We start from the raw sequence: 24,828 nt of genomic DNA, 5'->3' as shown, positions 1-24,828 counted from the left end.
AAGCAATTTGTAATTTAGGACAGACGTGATTATTCGTGGCACGATTGTGCTAGTGTAATAATCGACACGCATATTTAATAAGCGACTTACAAGCGGTGTCGCTTCTGGTGGTTCCGTGACGCTACGATGCAAGTGGAAAACCCTATCCAGTGTATTGTTTCAAAAAGTAGTAACGTCGTGAATTTATCGGCGCTTATCTGAGAGTTTTGACGCTTATGCTACAAACTTTCTCTATCGGGAATCTCTTGAATAAAGGAATAAAGGTCAAGCCGGGTTGCTTGTTGTAGTAGACGAGATAGCTCGACTCACATGCGTGCTGTTCTCATGTACGGAGTTTAATACTAGATGAGGGTGGACACGTGCGTGTATCCATACGTATAGCATGCTTTCTGAAGTTTCTCTATCGGACTTTGGGGAAATATTCCGCGGTGAGTTTTGAGAAGATTGTCCCCCCTCGGAAAAATCGATCGCGTTATCTTCTTTAGCGAGTTAAAAATTTCCGATCACACCGTTAACACTAGCGAGAGTAAGAAACGCGAATGCAGGCGGGACCGTCCCTTGTATCGTCATCTTTAAATTTACGAACGCAAATATGTCATCCTTACGTCCACCACACCGGATGAAGATCCCTCGTTCTCGAAATCGATGGGTCGATAACACGCGACGATTTACGTACGCGAAGGGTATACCGCACTCTCTATCCTTCTCACCCTTCCGTTCTCGTACCTCATCCTGAGAGGAGGGCCGTAAACTAGCTGAGAAATTCAACGTCCCGCGTGCGCGCGCGCGAAAAGATGAGGATTGACCGAAGGGCATCTGCCGCTGATATAGAGAGGCAACTCCTCGAAGATTTCCGTCCGCAAAGTGACGATGCTTGTAAACGCAGGGTGTGTTTGCCGTAAGAAGGAAACTCTCTCTTATTCCTATCAACCCGCGATCAGTTACGGCGGAGATAGGCGTGGAACGTCCGTTTACTGGCGGCGGGAACGAGACCCGAACACAACAATTTCCACGCTGAGTACGGAGGACTCGTTAACCTCACTACCCGCCACATTAATGTAGAAATAACAGGTCATGCGCGAGAGCAAATTCCGCTCCTCCCTTCGCCCTCGCAATAGTTGCCGAGATACCGGTGTAACCGAGTTGCAACGCGCGGCAAAAAGCTATGTGACATTTTCATGTCGTAATTCGTTCTATGACTAGTCGAGAGTCTTGTTACCTAAATACGTTCAAGATCGCTTCGCTCATCAGCCACGTATAGATTTGTAGGGCGACTTGAATGATGTAGGGGAAAGTTGTCGAATGTATATCAGTTACATTATTTTTTTTATCATATTTCCTACTATTAGTAGTGACTTGTACGCAAATAAGCGTTAAAAAGCTTCATGGTTCAGGTACTTATTATTACAATTTAACATTTCATCGATAACAAATAACAAATAAATAAAAGTCTTTTTGAATGTAAAATTTAGGCAACCAATTATCTAAATCGACTCTTCTAAATCGTATTAGAATAGCTAAAAATATACAAAACTGAATGTTAACTGATACTTATTTTATTAATAATTAATTAAAAAAGGATGAAATATTAAGAATTAATAAATTAAACTAATGAAATATTAAGAATATCAAAACTCGGTTTGCGTGAGTTTATTTTTACGATTGACATTTCATTCATAATTTTTCGTTTTTTTTTACTATCATCAGTTATTTAAATTGATCAAAAATTAATATCAGTACCTAATTTTTTTAAGTATTGTTAGCACGTACAAAACAAGATTTGTTAAATTTTTATTTATATTATTTATTTCTCACTTATTATTTATTTTTGCTAAAATGCTTGTATTAACATTACGTTGTAAATATACACTGTCAGTATTAAAAATCTATAGCTACGTATACATAAACGCGTGTATGTACATAAATTTTCAGTACTGGTGAATTTCAGAACGTGGCATAAATAAAAGTATAAAATATTGATGAGGTATGATTTAAGCGACCGAGGCGCATTCAGCGACTCTACCCTAATACCGCAAAAGCGCATTTCTTGATGGATCTCGGCCTCAAATTTCTTTCTTTCAATAAAACGAACCATCATCAACATAGATTATTTAACGTTGAAAATTGAAGAATATGATGAAATTTTATAGAATCAAATCAAATTTTATAGAATAAAAAAATTAGACAGAACTTTTTATCATTTTTTTTTATTTAACACTGTATAGATTTTTTTTCTGATTTGCGGCTAGTTGTTATATTCTACCAATAGTCAAAAATTTAAAATTAAATCAAATCTTGCGTGATTCTTTCCTACTATTTGTTATTAGATCTCTATGGCAAATTTAAAGTTTAGGTAGAGTGTTTGCTTGATACGATTACATGTTGCAAAACAATGTTATCAACGAAATAGACATTATCAGCTGTAACAAGCAGAAAATTAATCCCGGCACGATGCTTATAAGTACAATAACTTATTCACAATTTGCAAAGCAAACTTTTCACCGTTGACCTCTCTCGCGCAATTATCTGCTGGTCTATTTATAGGTTTTATTTTACGGAACGAAATCTTAATCCCTGGTGTTACTATCTAAAAGAATAAAACGGAGAGGAAAAAGGAAGGAAAGAAGGAAGAATCACGATTATCTGCAAATGTACATGTGCATTGAAACGAAATGCGGCGCGGATAACACAATTCTCTCCCCGTTTTGACTGCATTTCATCGAGTAATCGAATTAGGTATTCTTTATGGGCTCCGCGGGAAACTATGGGCTCCGCGGGAAACTTCGTTTGATAACGGTCGAAAACGCGCTGTGTACTCACCGTATAATCGAATACTACTCTCGACCTCGCCGAGGGAATTTTTGGCCGCGCACTTGTACGTTCCCACGTCGTTTTTCTGCAAGTTCCGGATCGTGAGGATCATCCGGACCTCGAACGGTGACTTCGGCATCGCCTGGACGTCGTGCCTGACGCTGGATATTATCATTGCACCTGGAGAACAAAGCGAAGAGCATGCTCGATTATTCCAGTTCTATTCAGATAGAAAACCGCATGTTGTTTTTTCTCATGTTTGCGTATTCAGCATTTTTATCGATTGATATGCGGCAGCAATAAAAAAAACTATTTATTGTGAAATTACACAGAGTGTTTTAAGTGTGTGTGTGTGTATGTGTGTGTGTGTGTTTTAAGAAAACAGAATTTAAAACAACATACAAATTAAAATTAAAAATTTATACAAATTTATATAAATGACAAATACAAATTCCAATTATGTTTTATATTTTTTGACATTAGAACCGAGAATTTCTGCATTCGAATATACACGTTTTTCGGTTTTAATATTATTTTGACTTTACAATTATTTTGCTAATAAAATAAATGAATATAATTAAAATGCGCCACAGGTATTGTGTTAATTAAATGCATTTGTTTGAATATTATTTCAATTAAACTATTAGATATGCTCACGCCATGCGTTTGTGTGCTAAGAAGCCACGTCTTTTACCATAAATAAGATATCTCGCCCGTTTCCTGCTATGCTTTCTTATTACACGTTGAAACAGTTGCGTATAATGGGAAACAAGTGAAAGGTATCTTCCACGCGAGACGAAATTGCATACGAATGCATTGGAGCGAGGAACTCCGGATAGCTGAGCGTGTGTTAAACTGGGAGAACGTCTGGCTCTTGCGAGGCGAAATCCACTGCGAGGGTATTTCCGCGAGTCTGGATAAGTAGTATTCTCTCTTATATCTATCTAAAGTTTTCTTGAGGGATTCTGAGCCAAGTTATTACACGTTGTTGCGATATGTTGCTGGTTCTCGTTGTCATTTGGTACGATTTATGATACCAAAACGGTTCACTTTTTACTGATATACTTACTATAAAAAAAGCCAAAATTAAAAAAAAAATGTTGACTGTGATGTGCATTGAGAAATTTAACTTTTTGAATTTTATTATTCTACTTTGCATAAGATAAAAAGATAATTTGCATTATTTAATACTCTTTTTCGCATCGTTGTTTATTTGAATAAGTTTAAATCGTGTTTCTAATAATACGAATAAGTTCCTTGGAACTGACAATACAACGATTCGCCCGGTATCGGAATCGCCTGTGCTAAAGTACGGTCCATAATCGGATTTGTCTTGCGAGAGTAATTAACGTTTGAGCATTTCTCCGCTAGTTACAGTCGGTAATTAGTTAACAAACCAATCGCTATAACGGACTATGCTACTTGTGGTAAACAGTACGCAGGGCAAACTACAACTATTTCACACAGATGTTGGTATTGCATTCATATATACACATCAATGGAAAGATATTCTGTAAATTATTCCTATTGCATTAAATCATAATTTCATTTCGCGTGAAAACTGTATTATTAATATACGATTATTATTACTAAAATTATACACTTCATTGATAGGAAATAAGTGAGAATTGAATTATATTATATTCAAAATGCATATTAGTAACATGTGCATGTTATATCTTTCAAGATTAAAAGTTAAAATGTATTACAGAGAAATGTAATTTAAATTACAGACTTTAAAGCTGTGCGAAATCTGAATTATTTATGAATAAAATATTTATATAGTTTGAAGAATACCTTCAAAAGGTTTGTCAACTTCATTATTTAAAGTGGCACAAAAAATTTTATAATAAAATCTCACGTAATGATATCATTTAATTTATAAATTTAATTAATAATTATAATGTAATTGTTAATTAATCTATAATTTTTTTGTCTATTTTGTAACCATCTAGAATTATTCGGTACATTGAATAGTAACATATTGAACTAATAACAAGTGAAATATAATTTATACTGAAGTTAATGTATACGATTAATCATTGACAAACTGATAAATGTAACAAATTACACAAAATTCCAAATTGCACAAATTTCCAATAAATAAGAATGCAACCAACGAATATCATCAATTTAGCAAGTGTTACGGACTGAAAAAATATGATAATTAAACACTTGATCAAAATATTATGCTAAAATGTCATCATGTCACGTGTCATCTCACCCTTTGGATCCTTGACCCAATAGTTAATAGACATGGGGGACGCCTCGACGAAGCATTCCAGGACCACGTCGGTCCCCAAGGGCGCGCCAACTAGCTGATTGGGTACGTGAATCACTGGCGGAACTGTAAATCGAAAATCGGAAGATATTGTTGCATTTCCAGCCTCAGCACGGCTTCGCTTCTGCACGAGGTACTCGGTACATCCGATCCAACGGACCGTAATCACTATTACTCACAATGAACGTTGATATAAATACGTTTGCTGACTGCGGGCGGAACTCCGTTACTGGCGATGCACAGATAAACTCCCATCTCGTTCCTCGAGATCTTCGTCAGCTTCAGCTCTTCGCCGAGATATTCGGTTACGTGATTTGCTGAGAATAGTGAACGTTAAGGTCAAACAAAACTGACAGCTCTTGATACATAGATCTCTAACGTATCCCAAAATTCGCGTCCACAATGTTAGATTTTTTTATTTTAATGTAAAATTGATTTTTTTTTAAATATCGAAATTTGGTCAATCTGATTCACTAACTCATTTTATTATAATTTATTTTTACTAGCGTGAATATAAGATTAACCATTAACTACATTTCTGCAAATCGTATACGAATTTATTTTAAAAGCGATCGTTCTACTTTTAAGCGAACAATTGTATCCGATATAGAAAGCAAACCAACTACTTATTAATTAATAAATATAAAAATTTTATTAGAATTATTTCCAGTTTCGTTGAACAGAAATAACAATGTGCACAAAATTAATAATAAATGCGCTTTCTTGTTTTATGAAAGTCATTTTTTTCTGGAGTTTATGCCAACTTAATTATATATTCTAATATATAATTAATTAATAGAAACTTCAACTGACAGCCGATTGTCTCTGGCTATTGTTATTTAACGAAGAGCACTATATATAGACGGACGGAAAAAGAACGTGAAGCGAACGACCTATTACAAAAGCGGTGGTCGATAATCAATAAAACGACAAACGCGCTTAATAATATTATATTCGCGCTAATTATGCTTCTCCAATATTTTATTACGGAATATGTAACACACGTTGGATTTTTGCATGTTACATTTTGTCTGCTTTTTTTTTCAACAATTCTTAGTCACTATTTGCGAATTTATTCACTCTGCGTTTCATGACGATTTTAAAAGTTCCAATATAATTTGTAAAATCCGATCCAATAGTTTTATCCTTAAGGCGCACATGCTCCGACATCGGTGTAAATTAATCAAAAGAAACGTTTATGTTAAGCGACATCCTCTACATATTCATTCTGAATAAGCTCGTGAGTGCATTCAGGTGCAAACAACGGATTGGCGCACGCAGATAAGATGAGCGCAATTTGTTGCGCATGCACCTGTTCCTTACCGCGGAATATCGTAAGCAAACGCACGAAACCCCTCCTCACCTGCGGCCTCGTTACGCTACATTGCAGCTCAGCTCGCAAAAACATCGATTTTCTCAAAGGTCCTGGAGACACACCCCGTGTGTTTTCCGCTCCGCGAATTAATTACGCGGAAACGGTATAAACGTCCGCGTTTTGCTTTGCACTCTACGCTGCGTTCCGAACTTAATCGAAGTCCCGACGAACGACACGACTCCGCGCGTTCCCCCATTCAAATCGTAGAAGTAATAGTTTATTCTTTCCGCGCGCGGAAATTAGTTTTCTGAGAATAACATTTTGGAGCGAAAAATGAGAATAAAAAAAAAAGCGAAAACGATCTCTCGAGATCATGTTGAGGAAATTAAAAGGACGAAGTGTATCTCGAGATTAAAAAACGTTTTATTTGATGAACAGTCGTATTTGAATACTTAAGTTATAGGAAATTTATACACGAGAGAAACGATTTTGTTAAAATATCTAAAAGTTTAGGTAGATACGGACTTGAAAATAATTATATGGACCATCCAAATAATTATAAAGGAAGTTCAAGCGTGATGAGCAGTGCTGCAAAAAATTTTGACATTCTAGCAACCAACTGAGTATCTCACATAATTATTTTGATGAATTAACAGAGTTATTTTCAGATCTGTATCTAAATTTTTATATATATATTTTTTTAGTAAAACCATTCCTTCCATGTAGTGACGAATTTTTTTTTACGAATTTCACAACATAATCTACAGAACGAACTTAAGAATGATTACATTATTGTCGTTCTTTCCTCTTTCCGTCCAATTGTTTTTCGCGTCCGACGTTGGCGCAAAATGTTCGCCCAACGTTAATTAAATCTTGTGGTGATCGCGAGAGACTAAGACAAACTTTTCCGACATGGCTCCACGATAATCACTACGATTGTAGTGTCGACAATAAGCCGCCTGAGCCGGGTCGTCCGGAGGTGCGGGTTCGCGCTCGGCATATGTTGCACCGGTTGCTGCGCGGTGTGCATCCTTGCTGTGGACCACGTCGACAGTACGGCGAAATTTGCCTGCTATTAGTATCACCACGCTGAAGTGAATACTAAATACGTCGTTTAGCCGAGACCGACGCGACGGTCGAGGGCGAGGCGGGACGCTTTGCTCGGTTCGCGAGTAGTGTTTCCCTACCGACGTCCATTTTACGACCACCATCTCTCGAGCGTTTTCGTCAAGGAACATGCAATAATTTCATATTGCCGAGCGTTTCGGTCCGATTTTCTCAACGGACACGTACAATCTATAAGATTTATTTAATATCCGTGTTTTAAAAGTAGCAGCAAACATAGAAAATTAATATCGGAGCTGGGAACGTTACTGTATAAAAGAAACGCGTTACCGTTATCGTTACCGTTACCATTACTTTTTTTTGTTACCTTTTCACAAAAGTTTTTTAGAGTGGCATACATACGAAATCTATAAGGTAAATGTACAAAATTACGCCATTTTAAATAAGAACTAATTTTTGATAGGTGTTGTTTGATAAAAAAAAAAAAATAATAATAAAGTGATGTTAGGTAAGACTACGAATTTGATCTAAAGTTAATATTGTAATATTGAAAACTTATATAAAAGTTGAAAATAAACAAAAATATTTCCACGTACAAAAAAAAATTAAGTGTGAGCTGCAAATGTCCTGAATCACATCATCGAAATTTTAAGTTATTCCGATTTACATCATTAATGTGTACCAAATGACGCCACCGTATCTGTGTGTTGACCATCTCTATTATATTTTATAAAATCCATATAGTTATATGATATCCTTTATTATTTTATTATTTTTTAAACATATTAACCGTGCAAAATTAAAACACGTTATTACAATTCAAAATTATTAGATTTGATCATTCTACAGCTGCTGAGCTGTTGTAGTAAATTTAAGAATAAGTTTAGCCACGGACAGTTTAAAGTGACAGATTCTCGACATGGTATTTTGAGAATCACTTTTCACGTGAAATCAAATTATATATATTTACTTACTTTGACGAACATTTGATAAACTTTGACAACCGCTTTCCGATAAGACACTTTTAATCAGCTGTGTTTTATTACGGGCGTAAAACAAATTACGGTGGCGTCATTTGGGTCAGTAATCCGATAAGATACATTTATCTTAGTGATTGTTATTAATTTTGATCTACAATGTATTGTATATTTATAAAATAAAACGATAAAATTTATTAGCATTACTGTAAAAATGTAATGACAATGTAATTACTTTTACCGTTACAAACAAGTAATACGTTATTTCCCAATTACTCTGATTAATATCAATTAAGTTTGACTTTATCGGAAAAAAAAAGAAATTTGATTATTAATTATTAGGACACATCTTACATTAGTAATCAAGAGGAAAAATTGATCGTAAGATCTTCAAACTACGGTTAAGAACAACTCTCGACAAATTGCCATTTTCCATGAATCAAATTGAATTGAACGATTCTCCTGTTTTAATACGAACATAAATTACAAGAGAATCCCAAAGAAGGTAACACGCGTGCGTGTTCCATAACTGGCTCAACATTAATCGCGGGAGAATTCGACATTACGTTTAACGATCCGCGGAACGACGGCGGCCGGCCGTTCGGTGGAAATCGCGAGTGATGGCATCATCTCGTAACATCAGCGGAATCGGTTTCCGGGCAAAATTCATCTTAAAGTCCGGAACCGCGATTCGTAATGAGGGAATTTGAATACTAACGGGATCGCGCGCGGAGGGTGGCATGCGCACCTAAGGAAAACATAATTGTATATTCTGCGTTATATCGGCGGAACGGCGCGGCGCGGCGCGGCGGCGCGCGGGCGTACCATCTATATTAAATCTTACCTTGAGACTTCTGGTTCGGGGCGCTTCCTGCAAATGGCTCCCGAATTATAATGTTCCTGCCGTCTTCCCGGCGCCAGGATACGCGCGGCTCGGGTACGCCTCTCGCTCGGCACGTTAACTTCACCTGTACGTGTTATGAAACCGGAATTATAAAGAGAAGCGAGTTCGTTATTGCACTCCACTAATGCCGTGCTTCATCCAAATATATTTGGAGGAATAAAGGGGAGAAACAGAGAGAGCTAAGAGAAAGAGAGAGGCGCGCGCGCGGGGGGTGGTTTCCGTCTCTATGTAAAACACGTACGCGCGCGAGGACGCTTGTCCGGAACAATGGTGGCTCGCGCGGTTACTCGGGCGGAAAACGAATCTACGGCCGCGAGGGGCATGAAATATCCGGCGACGACCAGGATACCGTGCGATTTTTAACGGTTACTTGCCCCGTCGCGCTCGCACGGTCGATTTTATCGAACCTCCTCCAATTCTCGTTAACGGAGGTTCAATTTAGCGATATTTTCGCTTCTGGGCGGCTTTAATAATCCAAGCGATCCGGGGCTATTTTTGGCCAAACGAGGTCAGACGCGATTAAATCAAGTCGATTTTCATAATTTGTCGCTCTAAACGTGTACCTGTGTTCACAGCCATCAATTATGAATATCGGCCTGATTTTCATCAGTTACAATGTTACGGATACTCGAAAACGAACGGCAGCGACGACGGGGTTACGAGTTGCGGAACACGTACGCGAAATGAATATCTGTGTGCTCTACAATGGAAAATATAAACGGCATGTTGACAATTAACGACACGACACGTGTCGCAGCATACTGCGCTCTGTTTGTTGGCTTGCATTCTACTGACATGCCGCCTGCTAGCTTGCAATATCTGTGACATTTTTGGATGAACATCGTGTTAGCGCGATCCCCGAGGTGCAACGTAAGTTATTGCATGTCGTGTATTTTGCGTAACTACCTTAAAAAGGTATAAAATAAGACGCGACCCTCTCAGCTTCTTCAAACAGCTTTCTCAGCGTTTAAACTGTACAGACGCTTGAAATTTTTATGTAATAACTAAATATTGACGAGTTGTCAATTTCGAATCCTATAACAATACGATTTAGCGAAAATATTTCCAGAAAATGGAAAAAATAACAGACAATATAAAATATGAACAAAACTTTATGATTATGTTATTAACACGTTTGTTTAATATTGTGTTATTAATGATATCTGTATCTGATAAAGTTTCAAATATTACTAATTTTACCGAGACATGGATATAAATTAATACGATATATTGATTTCAAACATATTTTTCGTCATATGCCATATATCATATTTTCGAGAAATAAATGAATACACTGATTGGAAATATCCTCCAATACAGAAAACCATATACTTGTAATTTATGATTCGCGACATACAATTTCAGCGGAACATTAAACATTTTTTGGGAAACATTGCAACAAGAGAGTTTCGAGAGGCTTACGCGAAGAGAGAATTCCACGTTTTTCCAAGAATCCTATTAATTTTAAATCAAGACCGCAATTAGGCTGAAGATAGATATCCTAAATGTAATAACTTTTATTGCTAGAAGAAAATGAATTTAAAAATTAAAATTTCCTTTATATTACAATTTGTTTACGTACGTGAAAATGCGTTGCTTCATAGGACGAAATGCGATACGTTTTTTCTCGCGAAAAATCTTTGCGAATGTAGATCTTTTTAGATTCTTTTTTACTTTTTTATGACGTTTTGGCGAAGAAAGACGCGTTAATAATAACAGTTATGTTCCATCAAAATTATTTATTTATCTCGATGGATTCGGTTTCCACCGTCAGAAAACGAATGGACACAAACTGGAATTCCGATTGAAGTTTTAATTTTTTATCAACTTTATCTAACGCGTTAGATCAACGGAAGTTCCATTTTTTTTTACCTACGTCATGACGACTAACAGCCGTGTTTTGGATCTACTGTCAGATGTCGTATTTATTAAAGTTAAAGCCAAAAAACTTGCAGTAAAACTTGGGCAGTAAAACTTGGGCAGTAAGCGAATTAGCTGATCACAATCAAGAATTTAGGGCATAATGTAGGTGGTAGCAAATTTAATCTGTTGATTTCTTTACTACTCACGTCTTACTGCTTAAGTTTTTTTTGTGTGCCATGGTCCTTATCATATTAGGGATGAATGTGGCGGATGATTTAAAAAACTAAAAATTCTTCTAAATAATTTAAAAAGTTATTCTATTGTATTTGAAAAACTAAAAATTACTCAAACTATTGATTTAACGATTCAACCATGTAACATGTTGCAACACCTGTTAATGTACTTGAACACACGTCAATTATTATTTATTGAGATCACACAGACAGTTATTATACATTATTACTTAATCACATTTAACAAGTTATTGACATTTTTTTATTAACGAACTCAAACTATTCTCGTGGACAACAAGAATAAAGTCATGCTTCCTGTTCTACACGTTAACAATTCAACTTTTATCTCGAATTATGCAGATTATGGATTTTTATAATCTTTTCTACTGACATGCTAAGTTTTGATGTAACTTCTTTTTTCTGACTTTGACGCAATCGTTATATCTATCTATTTGTATATTTGTACTTATTTGATGTACGCGTCCCAGTTTATAATGTTATAAAATATCAATACTGTTGAGAAAGACTAAGTCAAATGTACAGTTCATTTAATGATTATACGGAAATAAATTTAAACGTTGATTAAAAACATACACTTTCTTTTTGCTTGCTTTTGACTTTTGACTTTTTCTATTATTTGAAAATACGAGCGATCGACTTATTACCTAAAAAATATTTCATGATTGTGGTCAAATTTGTTAATTAAAGTGTTATAATCCTTAATAACATAATTTTTTAGTAAATTTATGATTTTTTCTTAGCAAAAATGTCAAGGAAGATTTCGTTTATTACAACTTTTCAATCTCTTAAATCATTTATTTTTGTGGCTACAGCTCGAATTAAAATTCTCTTAAAGTAAACTCCACTCGAAGTTAAACTGAAGAATGTAGTTTTGTTATCTGTTTGACTTGAAGTTTAATACGCGAAAAGTTCTTTTTCATTTCCTTATAATTTGGACGTCTCGACATTTTCATTAAGAAAAAAATTGATCTCAAATTGGCTCAAAGAATATGTCGTGAAAAGTACATTTGGAGATCTTAAGATACGTTGCATAGAAAAGCATTTTAGTAAATACAAAATAATCACTGTTGTGGTTTATATCTCTAAACAAATATTTTGCAGAAACATTTTTGCAAAGTATTAAATGTTCGTAATATTGGAAAAGTCCAAACTTGTGATTGTGCAACTTTCCAAATACACACAAAGACATAAATACATATTTATTCATCAAATTAGCTGCGTTGCATTCTATGCTTCATGCAACGCATTCTCTCGAAATTCAGCTAATTTCAGATGGATAGATATTTATGTACCGCACGTACATGTATATATATAAATTATATATTCATCAAACACACAATTCTGTTGTAATCAAAATAGTACGTAATACTTAGACATGTGTCCCGACAAACTCGTCAAAAGAGATAGAAAGTAACTTATCAAACTGACAGTTGTACAATTTTCAGTATACCAACTGCGGTAGCTTATAATAGAGGGACCCGCTATGCGCACTGGTATAATTTCAAAGTTTAAAATGGTCCATGATGGTAGCTCCGCGGAACTGTCGCGTCTTCGTAAAAGCGTCCTGTCAGACATTCCGAGGGAAGCGCAATATTCTTTACCCGAGCGACACCGTCGGCTATGCGCGCGGCGGAAAAACGCGAGGATGAGATGAGGTATTCGCACAAATTGCGCGACTGCCACGGAATATGAATTGTGAGCAACAGGTCACTTATTTTCACTGATGGCTTACTTACAGCATCCGGCGCGAACGCCAAGACCGGCCGTAACACGCATGTACTAGATTACGTTCTCACAATTACGCGTGAAAAATTGTTGGATTAAATGAATTACTTACAAGCGATTAGACTGAGAATCTATTATGAACCGTATGTGTAAAACGCACAGTTACACTTTTTCTCTTCAAGGATTAATAGATTTTAATCGTCGAGATAGCGTGCCTTTTGTAGCTCTAAACTGAGTGAGATTATAAAACTCCAATTAAAGATATTAATAATGGAAAGACATTTAATAATAATTACGGGTTGGTTTTATGAGCGTGATGTTGAAATAGCACTCGCAACAGGTGTTGCAAGTTGCAGTTACGAAATCTCTATGACATTATAAAGTGCGCTACAGCATTACAATCGGGCTTTTTTTATAAATATTAATTAGAGGTATAATTGAAATGTTTCTAAATATACAATCAGTTTCAAATCAGCAGTACAAATGGAAAGTATGTACATGCGAATTCAAATTAGTACTTTTAATCTGATATCAATATCTCAGTTATAAACTTCTTAGCGATTCAAGCAATTTACTATTAATTCTGTAATTAAGGCGTTATTAATAACGACGAAGGTTGCAGGTTATTTGTATTCAGACGCGAGCCGTTGCACACTCGTGGCGTACTGCCGTTTTCCGATATAGATTTCTCCGACATGAATCACGCGGAATATAACGTTGGCCTGATAATTTACTACACACGTAAATCAGCACATTTGTAAGCAATAAACCGTCGTTTATTCATGACGGCTTCTGTGTAGAGTAAATTATTTAACGACCCCCGGCCTAGCTGCGCCATAGCGCATCCTTTCCTCTGGCATATTTATTCGCAAATTTATTTCCGCATACAGATGGAATCTTCGGAATTGAGATGAAAATTAATTTTGGTCGAAAGGAATATTTAATTTGTTGTATTCTACAAAAAAAAAAGATTGTTCTTTATTGCTAGAAGAATTGTAGTTCTTAATAATTAAAAAAGTCTTTTTTCTCTCTCTTGACAGCTGAGAATTATGATTATAAAGTAACGTAAAATTTAGAAAAAAAAGTATATTTACCTGGCCGCCTTCGCCCACCATCATATCGCTCGACGTAGCTTCCGGATCGAAATCAGGTGGCACAACGATAGACAGCATACCTGTCTGAAGAAAATAGATTAGCGTTAGTACGCACACAAGTGCGCGATTTAAACTGAGCGAATAATAGCTGTCGAAAATTTCGTTATTCATAGCACTATTTCGTTTCACTGTAATTGAAACGTAACTGTAACTCTATTCCTCTTTCATTTATTTCATTCAACCATTTTGTCTAAAAAATTCGCATTCAGATTATACTTTATATGAATACATAACAATTTTTTTTTTTTTTTTTTTTTTTTTTATTACGGAGTGTTCACAATTCCGAATAATACAAATGAAACCATCCAAGTCTGAATATTGCTTTACGCGATTCGTCTACGGTAAGTTTTTTACCACTGACCATGCTCATTTTAATTAAGGTATTATGCAAAATTTGCGATGACGACACGAGAGAAAACACGCGCGCATATAGTCGAGGCTGTAATTATATTTCTAACATCAATTATTTTCTACAAAAATCTGTATAATACGCGCTTCGTCGCAAACAGCATATTTTTTTCCATTAATACAATACACGACGTCGCGAATGGGATTCATCTGATATTTATCTGATATTCGTTGATAACAACAGGCGAATCGGAACAATGATATGAGTCTCGCTTTATTTCCCTTGTCGCGGTGCTCCTATGAAGATAGTATTTGAGATGATCAGTATTTATTGGCAGATAGATATGAAATAAAATTTCAGAATTAATGAGAACAAACGGATTTATGTCAATCGGGCTGAAATTAATTCAATAATCGCACCTGGGAAAAGTGTCACGATTTATTAAATACGATTCTGAATGTAACAAGCAATTTGCAGAGGTAGTTTAGTCGTCGACTTTTTCCTCCTTTTCGTAAATTAAAGTAAACTATAAAGTACAGAGCCATAAGGCAGCCAAATAACGCAAGCGTTCCTAAATCTCACAAGCATCTTGCTCTATATACTTTAACTCGACGCCGGTAACATATTATGGCCGTGCAACCTGCTACCGTTGCCAGTACGGATGCCGGTGTCGTGGGTTATTCGTTAATTAACGGCACAGTAGCGCCAAACATCATAACTAACAGTCGGCGCGATCATTATTGCTCACCGCGAAGCCTAACAATCATCCACATGAGCTACAGTTACACAATGAGTCACATGTTCAAAAATCGCACCTGCTCAATCCATTTTCGTTTAATTTATATTAATTATAGAAAGAACATTTTTTTTAATATATCGGATAGCATTCAAAATTATATTTTATATATCGATCAATGTCTCTTTACATTTCTGTTATTAATGTGAAAATATAGGAAGATAGAATTAAAAATGCTTTCTTATTATTTTTTATAATAATACAATATAATAATAAAATTTCTTAAATTATCAAACAAGAGTTTATTGATAATTTCGATGGTGCCTCCTGACTTTTTAAGCTGCTGGAATTTAAGTTCAAGTTACGTGTCAACAATCGCTATGTGTAAACACAATCTCCACTACTCAGTGCTCAAAGGTAACCAGGTTAACACCTGATGCCATCAAAATACCGGATGGCCCATTTTCTCGCAGGGTGGAAAATAATCCTTCGCGACAAAGCACTTCGCAGTACTAACTAACACATTTGACGCTTATCGCAGGCGGAGGCGCTATCGCGTTATAATTCCCCTGAGCGAGAGAAGAGACAGCGGAGCGGCACGGCAAAATCGGGGAGGTGGATCAACCTCGAATGTCTGTGTCGGGGACTTTTGTCGGTGGTCGTACGTCAAGCCACGAGACGTCAGTACGAGTGCAAAGACCTCCTCCCCGTCTCCTCTGCTCCCCATCCCACCCCACCCTCCCATATCCTTCCCGTCGTACTTCCCCTCAATTCTCGTTTCACTCCCTCGATTTAAAGGAAGTCCCTCTCACACGACGCCGCTTTCCCCGTCCTCGCGTAAGACGCGAAGGCGCGAGGCGCGAGGTGTGCGCGCAATTACGAGGATGTAATCCACGCCACGACGAAACTTCAATCGTTATAACCGAGTTGTCTGGCAAGCCGCCGCCGCCACCGTCGTCGCCGCTGCTGCTGCTGCTGCTGCTGCTGCTGCTGCTGCTGCTGCTGCTGCTGCTGCTGCTGCTGCTGCTGCACCGTGCCGCTCGAGAAACAGTCCCGACGAATGCAAACTGCGTACCTACCACCTAACGTGACGACGACGACGATGACGAGCGTGCGGCAAGACACGTGCCCGAGCGCGTAAACTCGTACGTGTCGCCACTGAATTATGAAACTCCTTTCCTTCGCACATCCGCGCGTTGTAAATTAATTATTATGCGACTGCGAATGACTGTATTAGTCCGTCTCGCAATTTCGTGAATGAATTCACGTCTCGTTGAGTCGGTCAGCCTCCTGCTTCCAGAGCCAATGCAATAACTGCGACTTTATCTGTGATAAAGCCTATACAGTATATTTTCCGCGATCTTTTCCCCCTTCGAAAAAATGTCCCATGCACAGAAAACAGGTTTGCAAAAATAAATAAATAATTTTTGTACTTGCGACAATCATAATTGATTCGTAACTAGAATGGGAATATTATTTATGCAATGTTGAAAATTGTAAACGTAGAAATAAAATAAAAGACAGGGAAAATTTATGTGTTGAATTGATATAAAAATCATGAGTAATGTGTTAGAATTATTTCGATTAACAAAATTCATCATAGAGTAAATGCATTCGCAAAGAACACGTTCGTGGAAACTCATTATCGCTCGTTAGCCAGATTCGAACCGCAGGATCATTATTAACCCATATGTATGCGCACAGTTCCATTCAACATAATCAGGCATATGGTATAATTGAGAAGCCACACATTATTCAGTAATAGTTAGTAATATAAGCGATCAAAACGAGCAATTACGTTTTTCTTGGGATTTATTAAGTGCGCTGTGCTGGAAAGCGTTAAGAAAAAAAATTTTCGCCGCGTTTTAATTTGAATCAACATCATTCAATGCGACGTTAAATTCATAGGCATATCATGCGTAATAAAAGTCGGCGATGAAAATTACGAACGAAAATTATTAACGATTTTAATTAAGCACTTGCAGTGCGATAATACGATAATATACTTTATTGAAAAAAATTATAGCACAGCAGTGTATGGTTGTAACTGAGGAGCGAGACATTAGTTAATTTAATCATGATTAATTTAACTAAAGCGAAATAAATATTAAACGGACAGAATTCATGATTTATTCGGAATTGTTGCGCAAGGGCAATAAAACATTCATGAGGGACATGTAGTATTTTCGTGAGGTTCGATTCAATTACCCGACTAAATCAGTACGTTTCCGTCGCGTTGGAATTATGTAGATGGCTTTGAAGAAGTGACGCGAAATTTCAAGAAAGACGACGCACATGCCGACGCGCAAGCCTCTCCTCTACGTACACGTAAATTTTATCAGACACGCAGTCGGAATTATAAGCGACGTGCGAAGGGTGCCACCGTATTCGGCAACGAGCGAGGAAATATAGTTACGAGAGGCGAGACGGCATCCTTTGCGGAAGACGACGGCGTGTTTTAACTGTTGATATATATGCTCGCGAGGAAGAAAGAGGAGCGGAACGGCGATCTGAAATAAAGGAAAAGCTCTTATGGAGGAAACATTTGTCTTCTACTTAGAGGACAATTTATTTTTTGCCGATCATTGGGTAAGCTTTAACGATCTGATGAATATATGAGAGAAAGTTTCAACATTAGTTTTCAAAGCGTTTAAAGGACATTGTCGCTCTAAATTTATATATACATATCAAACGTTTACATTGTAAGAGTAATAATAATGGAAATGTCTAATGTGTAACAAATATAATAAAATATAATGACAGGGAGATTCTGATAACTGGTTTGAATTAGCTATTTTATAAATCACACACACAAAATAGAAAAAAAAGTGATAGAGGAAAATGGTTGAATTGTTGAATACTGAATAATTTACCATTCTGTAATTATACTTTCAGAAATAATATAATTATTATAATGCACTGTACGAGGTTATTTTTCACACATTTTATTCATTTATAAAATTCGCATGTCGACTTTATTTCTAGTCGGATTTGTCGAAGAATTCCTCGGTAAAATCACTGCAGTCTCACCGCTCGCGGCGAGCCATGTTCGTTTCAGAAAGCAAAGAGTAACGTGAAACAGACAAAAACACGACGCAATATGAGAATGAGGGAGAGAAGATAAACGAGAGAGATATCACTGAGATAGACAATAAGATAATAATCACAGAATTCAATCAAACTAGAGGGTAGAGTCGATTGTGGAAGAGAAGATGTGCGGCATCTCAAGATGATTCCGCGTTGCCTTAAGAATCTATATATTTCCGGGAGATAAATTTTATATCTTTCGCATATTTTTGCTTCTCCTTTTGCCACGGCTTATTTTTATTTTACATTCATTCTTTTAGTGAAAAATCCTCGAACGATTGGCCGGGGCGCATTCAACGGTGTTGCTCGCAGAGCGTTCGTTATTTAGCTTAGTGCCTCGTAAAGGAAGAACGACAAGAGAGATCGGAGAGAGCAGGCACCTGCCGCCGTCTCACCAGCAGCTATCGCTATGTTACGCTCCGCGCACTATTTAAGATTACAGCCTTCTTCCTCGCGAAAAGAGAGAAACTCCGGCTGGCAGGGGCGGGGCTCGCGCGAATTCAATCCGAAATGTCGGAAAATTAGATCTCGACTTCCAACGGCGTCTCGTGCCGTATCACTTTGCCGGCAAGAGGCGGATGAGGTGTTACTTTAAAGCAACCAGACAACCGCGGTCGACTCCGGTCTCTCGTAAGACAACGTAAATGTTATCCGAGGGAACGAGCGAGGACTGGCGCGCGTTAACTAAAGTGGCTCGTTAAGCGTCTTTCGCACCGGAAGAAAAATCTCTGCGGCTCTGCGCTCGTAAAGCTCGTAATTTTTGCGCGACTAATTGCCGTCTAACTGTGCGCACTGTCGTGAATTTTAAGGGAAGCGTGCGAATTTTGAAAACTTGGGTCGCGTTGTTTGCGTGTTATCAGGAAAAATATAGAAAGCCTCGCTTCAGTCATTAACCTTTTGCGATTTTCCAACAATCGCACCTCTTAAAAGTCAACTCGCGATGGAGCAAGAAGAACGGACTTTGCTTCCTTATCGGCGATTACTATGTCGGTCGCGTATATTAGTCGTTAAACGCGACTGAATATTCCAATCCTTTTCTGATAAGACTATATACGCAGCCGTAACTCGAAACAGGTCGGTAGTTGGGGGTGAGGAGGATTTAAGCGCCACTTGAGGTGGTGTTCATAAACGGGTGTATCCCGAACTGACGAGGACGGCTCGTTAAGTTTCCGGGCTCGTTAAGTATGCCGCCGGTCTGCCAGCTGCGCGGAGGGCGAAATGCCTTCGATACTTGTACAGATTGTTATGTCGGCAGCAGCTAATACTCGAAGGCAGCCCGACGGCAAGCGGTTAATACCCCTGCGGTTTGCTATCGCGCGTCACCGACGACGATTACAGGCGGCTGAAAATATCGGGATGTGTAAACGAGGCTGTAGCAAATTGTGTCGCTGCCTCCGTTTGAGCGCTTTGGATTTCTCTTCTCTGCTCCGTTTCCGTTTCTCTCTCTCTCTCTCTCTCTCTCTCTCTCTCTCTCTCTATCCCGACAAACTCCCGCTCGTAGCTTTCATCGGAAACACGAATACTATAATGATACGCGATGTTTATCGTGAATAAATCAATAAACCAGTAAACTTGGTTATTAAACCAAGATTACATTTATCGACTAGCTATTGTGTTACGTTTGCGGTGGATTATGTGATTTCGAAACTCATCTAGTCGACCGAAACGCTTAAATTCTCCTTCTGAATTTTAGAGATCCTTCTAAGAAGCGCATTTCGGTACGTATCGAAAGGCAATAAATTTTAGTGGAAGAGAGACTTTCTTCGCGTTACGAATGAAGGTTTAATGAGGCGGCGTAGCTCCTGAAAGATATTCCTGATTTCCTATGTTCTAATGTGAATACGATCGCGCGTATTACACCAATGGATTATGTTAATGATAGTTAGCGAACTGAGATCGGGATGATTAATTGCGTGAGCCAAGTGGGACGCGGTCCGATTGTAACTGAGCAACTATCGATTAACTCGAGCGCATCTTGGCACTTTATCGATGCGGGCATCACCGGCAGCGGGTCGCTCGATTAATTGTTTCACTCGCAGTTCGGCAACTTATCGCCACCGATTTTCGCGGCGTTCATCGGGAGATGTAAAAAAGGCGATTGGCGGGGGATATTGGCGCTACATTCGACACAAATACAAATTCTGCCTTATCGATCTCGGTTACAAAAATATTTAAGGTTCAACACTTGCGAGAATGTTACATTCATTATAACCCTATCAGGAAACAATATTTCTTTAAATGTTTTTTAAATATTTAAAAAAATGTTACAATGAAGAATAAATATTTAAAAAAACATTTAAAAAACATTGTCTGTTGATGGGGAATGGATATTAAGAGAATATTTATTTAGTTTGTTCAAATGATTATTACCTGTTTTATTCGAGAGATTACTATTTACATAAATGTATACTCAATATTTTTTTTTAAGTAAAAGGAAATGAAAAAAATAGATTTGGATTCTCTATCACACATACATACACACACACACACACAGAGTAACGAAAACTACTGTAACGAGCTTCATTTTCTCGCTGCCAGGGTGTAAAAACATTCCAGGTGGCTATTCCCAAGAGAGTTAAAAAACCGATTTCGAATCATCAAAGTATATGTAAATAAAAATAATATTTTGCAATAAACAAATGTTCTGCATATTTTTGGCAGATTTTCTAATTCTTAGAAAAAGATTTTAATTTGTTTTTTTGTTTTATTGATTAAGAGATTGCGATCTATATTACGCACGGAATGATTTTTCTTTCAGATTATTTTGAAAATAGAATGCGCTAAAGATACGATTTATATACACACACACATTTGCTGGTTATTTTATGAACTAAATCTTTATTGGAAAACGGTTATCCTTCGCGAAGTTAAGTTCAAGCAAGAACACGAAAAGTCGTGACTCCTTAAAATCGATTGTCGTGGAACAGTGTAGAATATTTATTTACGCACATTACCGTCGTTTTATAGAACATATTTTATAAGTAATGTGCGCGTCACAGTATTATTACTGCGATATGTTATTTCATCGAGACTTGTTTTATACTTCGTCGTTATCAAATAAAAATTGATCAAACTCTCATCGGATCACATTTTTGTCGAATTGTACGCGTATTTTTTGTACTAAAATTAAAATAAATCTAATATTTGTAATTGAAACTTAATGCAATAATAGAATTACTGGAGGTTTAGTCTATCTATGCTCAATGATATACTATGCTCAAACGTGCTAAATGAAATTTTCGTAATGTATTTATGTAACGTATGTGTATACATTATCAGATAAAATATTTAATAAAATCTATACATAATGTATGAGAGACGAATTTGCCTCATCGGAATCGTATGACCTTTCACTCGCTGACAAACCGGTCCCCATGTTTTATCGACCTGAATACAGTCGATAGGGTCGTCCCAATTAGTTATTTCACCGAGTTTGTTGGTTTACCACGGCTAATTTCAAACAAGGATTATATGCATCCAAGTTTACAACATCGAGGCAAAGTATCAAAATCAGTATTAATAGAAAACATAGGTGTAAATGTGAAAGGCTATAAGTAACTTTATATTCAATTAAGTTTTTATCGCCATTAGTTTTAGAATGCCTCTGAAGGATTATCAGAAGGATAAAAATATACGACGAATTTTGTTTATTATAATTTAAATCCTTCGCGATTGCTGATAGGTGTGTTTAGTGAATCTAATCGGTTCTTTCAGAGAATTCCCAAAGAAGCTGGTCGAGCCATTTTAGTTAGATGAGCGAAGGAGGAGCGTAACTACCGAAAATGCTCGGAGCGGCGAATAGACCGCCGTTTCCGCGCCTAAGTAAATTCCGCGCGTTCCTTCCGCGGCTTCGCGCGTTTCTAAAACAGCGCCGAACTGCTATTAGAACCGTTCTCTCGGGAAGTTCCTAACGATACTTCTCCACCGCCGTTGCCGCGATGTCGTCGCTCTCGCATGCCCGCGATCGCTCGCGAAACTTGTGCCTCGTTAGATTTACCCCCGTTGGTCGGTATTAACACCGCGATACCGCGTAAAGCGCGACAGGAAACGCTCGAAATGGACGTCGCTCCCAATTCGAACGAATGGCGGAAAGTTTGTAATTGAATTGCACAGCGTTGAAAAAACTTTCGTTGAAATCGGTTAATTCATGCAACACGTCGGCAGTCAGTAACTCGCGAAATAAATCAATAGCATAAATCAATAGGTACGTGTCATACAATCTTAAAAAACGAGCGTTTTCAATCATATTTACAGGATACAATAAATAAACGATTCAGTGGAAGGCATTGTTCGGGGGATGAGAAAAGCATCGAGTTTTCCCAGCTCTCTGTAGCACAGAAGCTTGCAGTGCGATGTTACAGAGACTTGGAGAAGATTTATTTTTTTTTCTTTTGTAATATTAGCAATGTTTCAAAAATATTGTGAACAATAATGTCCCATGCTTTACCTGCGAGCAGTAAGTGCCACACCAGATGGACGCAACGGAGTTTTACTTTTTGTAATTAAAAAACCCAAGAGAGAAGAGAAGGCAGAACATTATGAAATTATTCACGTACATTTTAACGAAACGATTCCATAAAGGGACGAACTCTTAAAACTGAGTTCGATGACGAAAGCAAATGAGATGTATTTTGACAGCAAAATTTTCGTTTTTTTTTATATAAAAATTAATTTAGGGAGGGTCACACACGAAGGGTTCTTGGAAGTTACATGTGATGAAATGATTAATATAATCTAAAATATTATCAGGCATATATCAAAACATGTATATTGTAACATAATGTAATGTTGCATTGCAATGTTTTTAAAAGCGAACATTTTATTATTGTTGCAACGTTGGAGCAACATTTTGCAACGTTTTGCAATATTGCAATTTTGCTATGAAATGTTTCTGCAATGCTGCTGCAATCTTTTGTGCTACATGGGCTCGAATTGGTCAAAGTTTCGTCTAAATATACGCGCGAATTGATGATCACGCCGCATGTATCGAGCGGTATCAATTTAAAGGAGTTTAGTGCGGTATATACCTGACTCTTCATGGGATCCGTATTGATTTGACACATATAGAGGCCACCGTCCTCTTTCTGGACGCCCTTGATATGCAGGTTCCATATAGAGTGGTCGCTATGGGACACGGAGACCCTCTGGTTGTGCGTGATCACGTGGTCGTGTATCGCCTGAATCGCCTTCGTGTCCGCCTTTACCCAACCGACCTGGAACATCAATCGCCGGATCGAAACCTTAATAGGTGAGGGAGACGGAGGACGGAGAGCGGAGGCGGAGTCGGTGCCGGAAATCGCGGTGACGGCGTCGCGGATTTCGCCGAAGACGCCGCAATTTCCTCACAGGCATCCGACTGCGGAATACAAACAGATGCGGGGGATGCCTGTCCCGAAGTGTGCATGCATGCACACGTGCATGCACGCGTACACACATACACACGCATACACACACACGGACGCGCGCGCGCGCGCACACACATGGATTGACACGCGTGATTCCCCTTGGCCAAACTTCCAGCTGGTATTTGCATTTTCCTTAGAATATTCGGAATCCTGAAGCGAGGAGCTGTGCGCGCGTTTTCACGCGAACGGGCGATGCGAGTGTACGCACATGCGCCCCACATTTGCAATTATGCTGTACGTACGCCCACTTCAACTAGTAATAAAAGAAGCAAGATGCAAAGAAGGCACAGCCCGACCGCGCGCAGTTACTTTGTCGTGTGTGTATGTACGCGAAATATCGCGCGATAGTGCGACCGCGAGGATATTGTTGCACGTTCATCGCCCGTGAGAAGGATGGTGATTGTCAGATCTTTGGAGCAGGAGAAATGACGCGCGCGATAAAAGATTCACATTTTCTTTCATGAGAGATTCGTCGATTTTAATTACATTTATCAAAGATTGCTCGGCAGATATCTCGGTTGCTTGATTTAGAATCCTGATTTAAAGAAACATCGATAAAACGGGTCGCTTGCGAGTCAATCACTCTTCGGATTTGACTTTCAGATTCCCGCGGGAAGTGAATTATAAATGGAGAGATCGTCTTCTCGGCTATGTCCGGCAACCATTTCTAGCTTGTCACGTGCTTTACGACTGTGCAATCATAAATTTAATTATTATGATTCTCCGCTTCGGGAACCGTTTTAATTTGACCGATACGAAGCGTTGACGTTTATTTGCACGTAATCGATGTCCTCATTGTACCGCGCGATTAAATTAACGGTAATAATAATTGCGCAATCTGTAATACGCAATGAAGATCGAAACACAGTAACACGGTCGAATGAATTCGAGCATAGAATATA

The 24,828-nt window shown here is 37.9% G+C and overlaps 1 protein-coding gene across 1 annotated transcript in view; it reads right to left on the bottom strand.

Annotated features, from left to right (window-relative positions):
• Nucleotides 1-24,828, bottom strand: part of LOC105194567 (lachesin) — a 73,421-nt gene that overhangs the window by 8,180 nt on the left and 40,413 nt on the right. Inside the window, exons 4-9 of the mRNA XM_011159545.3 lie at nucleotides 23,549-23,734; nucleotides 14,290-14,373; nucleotides 9,294-9,417; nucleotides 5,272-5,409; nucleotides 5,036-5,158; nucleotides 2,821-2,991 (exon numbers count right to left, since the gene is read on the bottom strand). Coding sequence (XP_011157847.1) covers nucleotides 2,821-2,991; nucleotides 5,036-5,158; nucleotides 5,272-5,409; nucleotides 9,294-9,417; nucleotides 14,290-14,373; nucleotides 23,549-23,734 — 826 coding nt within the window. The remainder of the gene's footprint in view (nucleotides 1-2,820; nucleotides 2,992-5,035; nucleotides 5,159-5,271; nucleotides 5,410-9,293; nucleotides 9,418-14,289; nucleotides 14,374-23,548; nucleotides 23,735-24,828) is intronic.

The sequence above is a fragment of the Solenopsis invicta genome, chromosome 2, assembly GCF_016802725.1.
Source record: "Solenopsis invicta isolate M01_SB chromosome 2, UNIL_Sinv_3.0, whole genome shotgun sequence".
NCBI classification, from domain to species: Eukaryota; Metazoa; Arthropoda; class Insecta; order Hymenoptera; family Formicidae; genus Solenopsis; species Solenopsis invicta.
The sequence above is the reverse complement of the archived record's forward strand: the minus strand, read 5'-3'. Positions and strand labels throughout refer to the sequence as shown.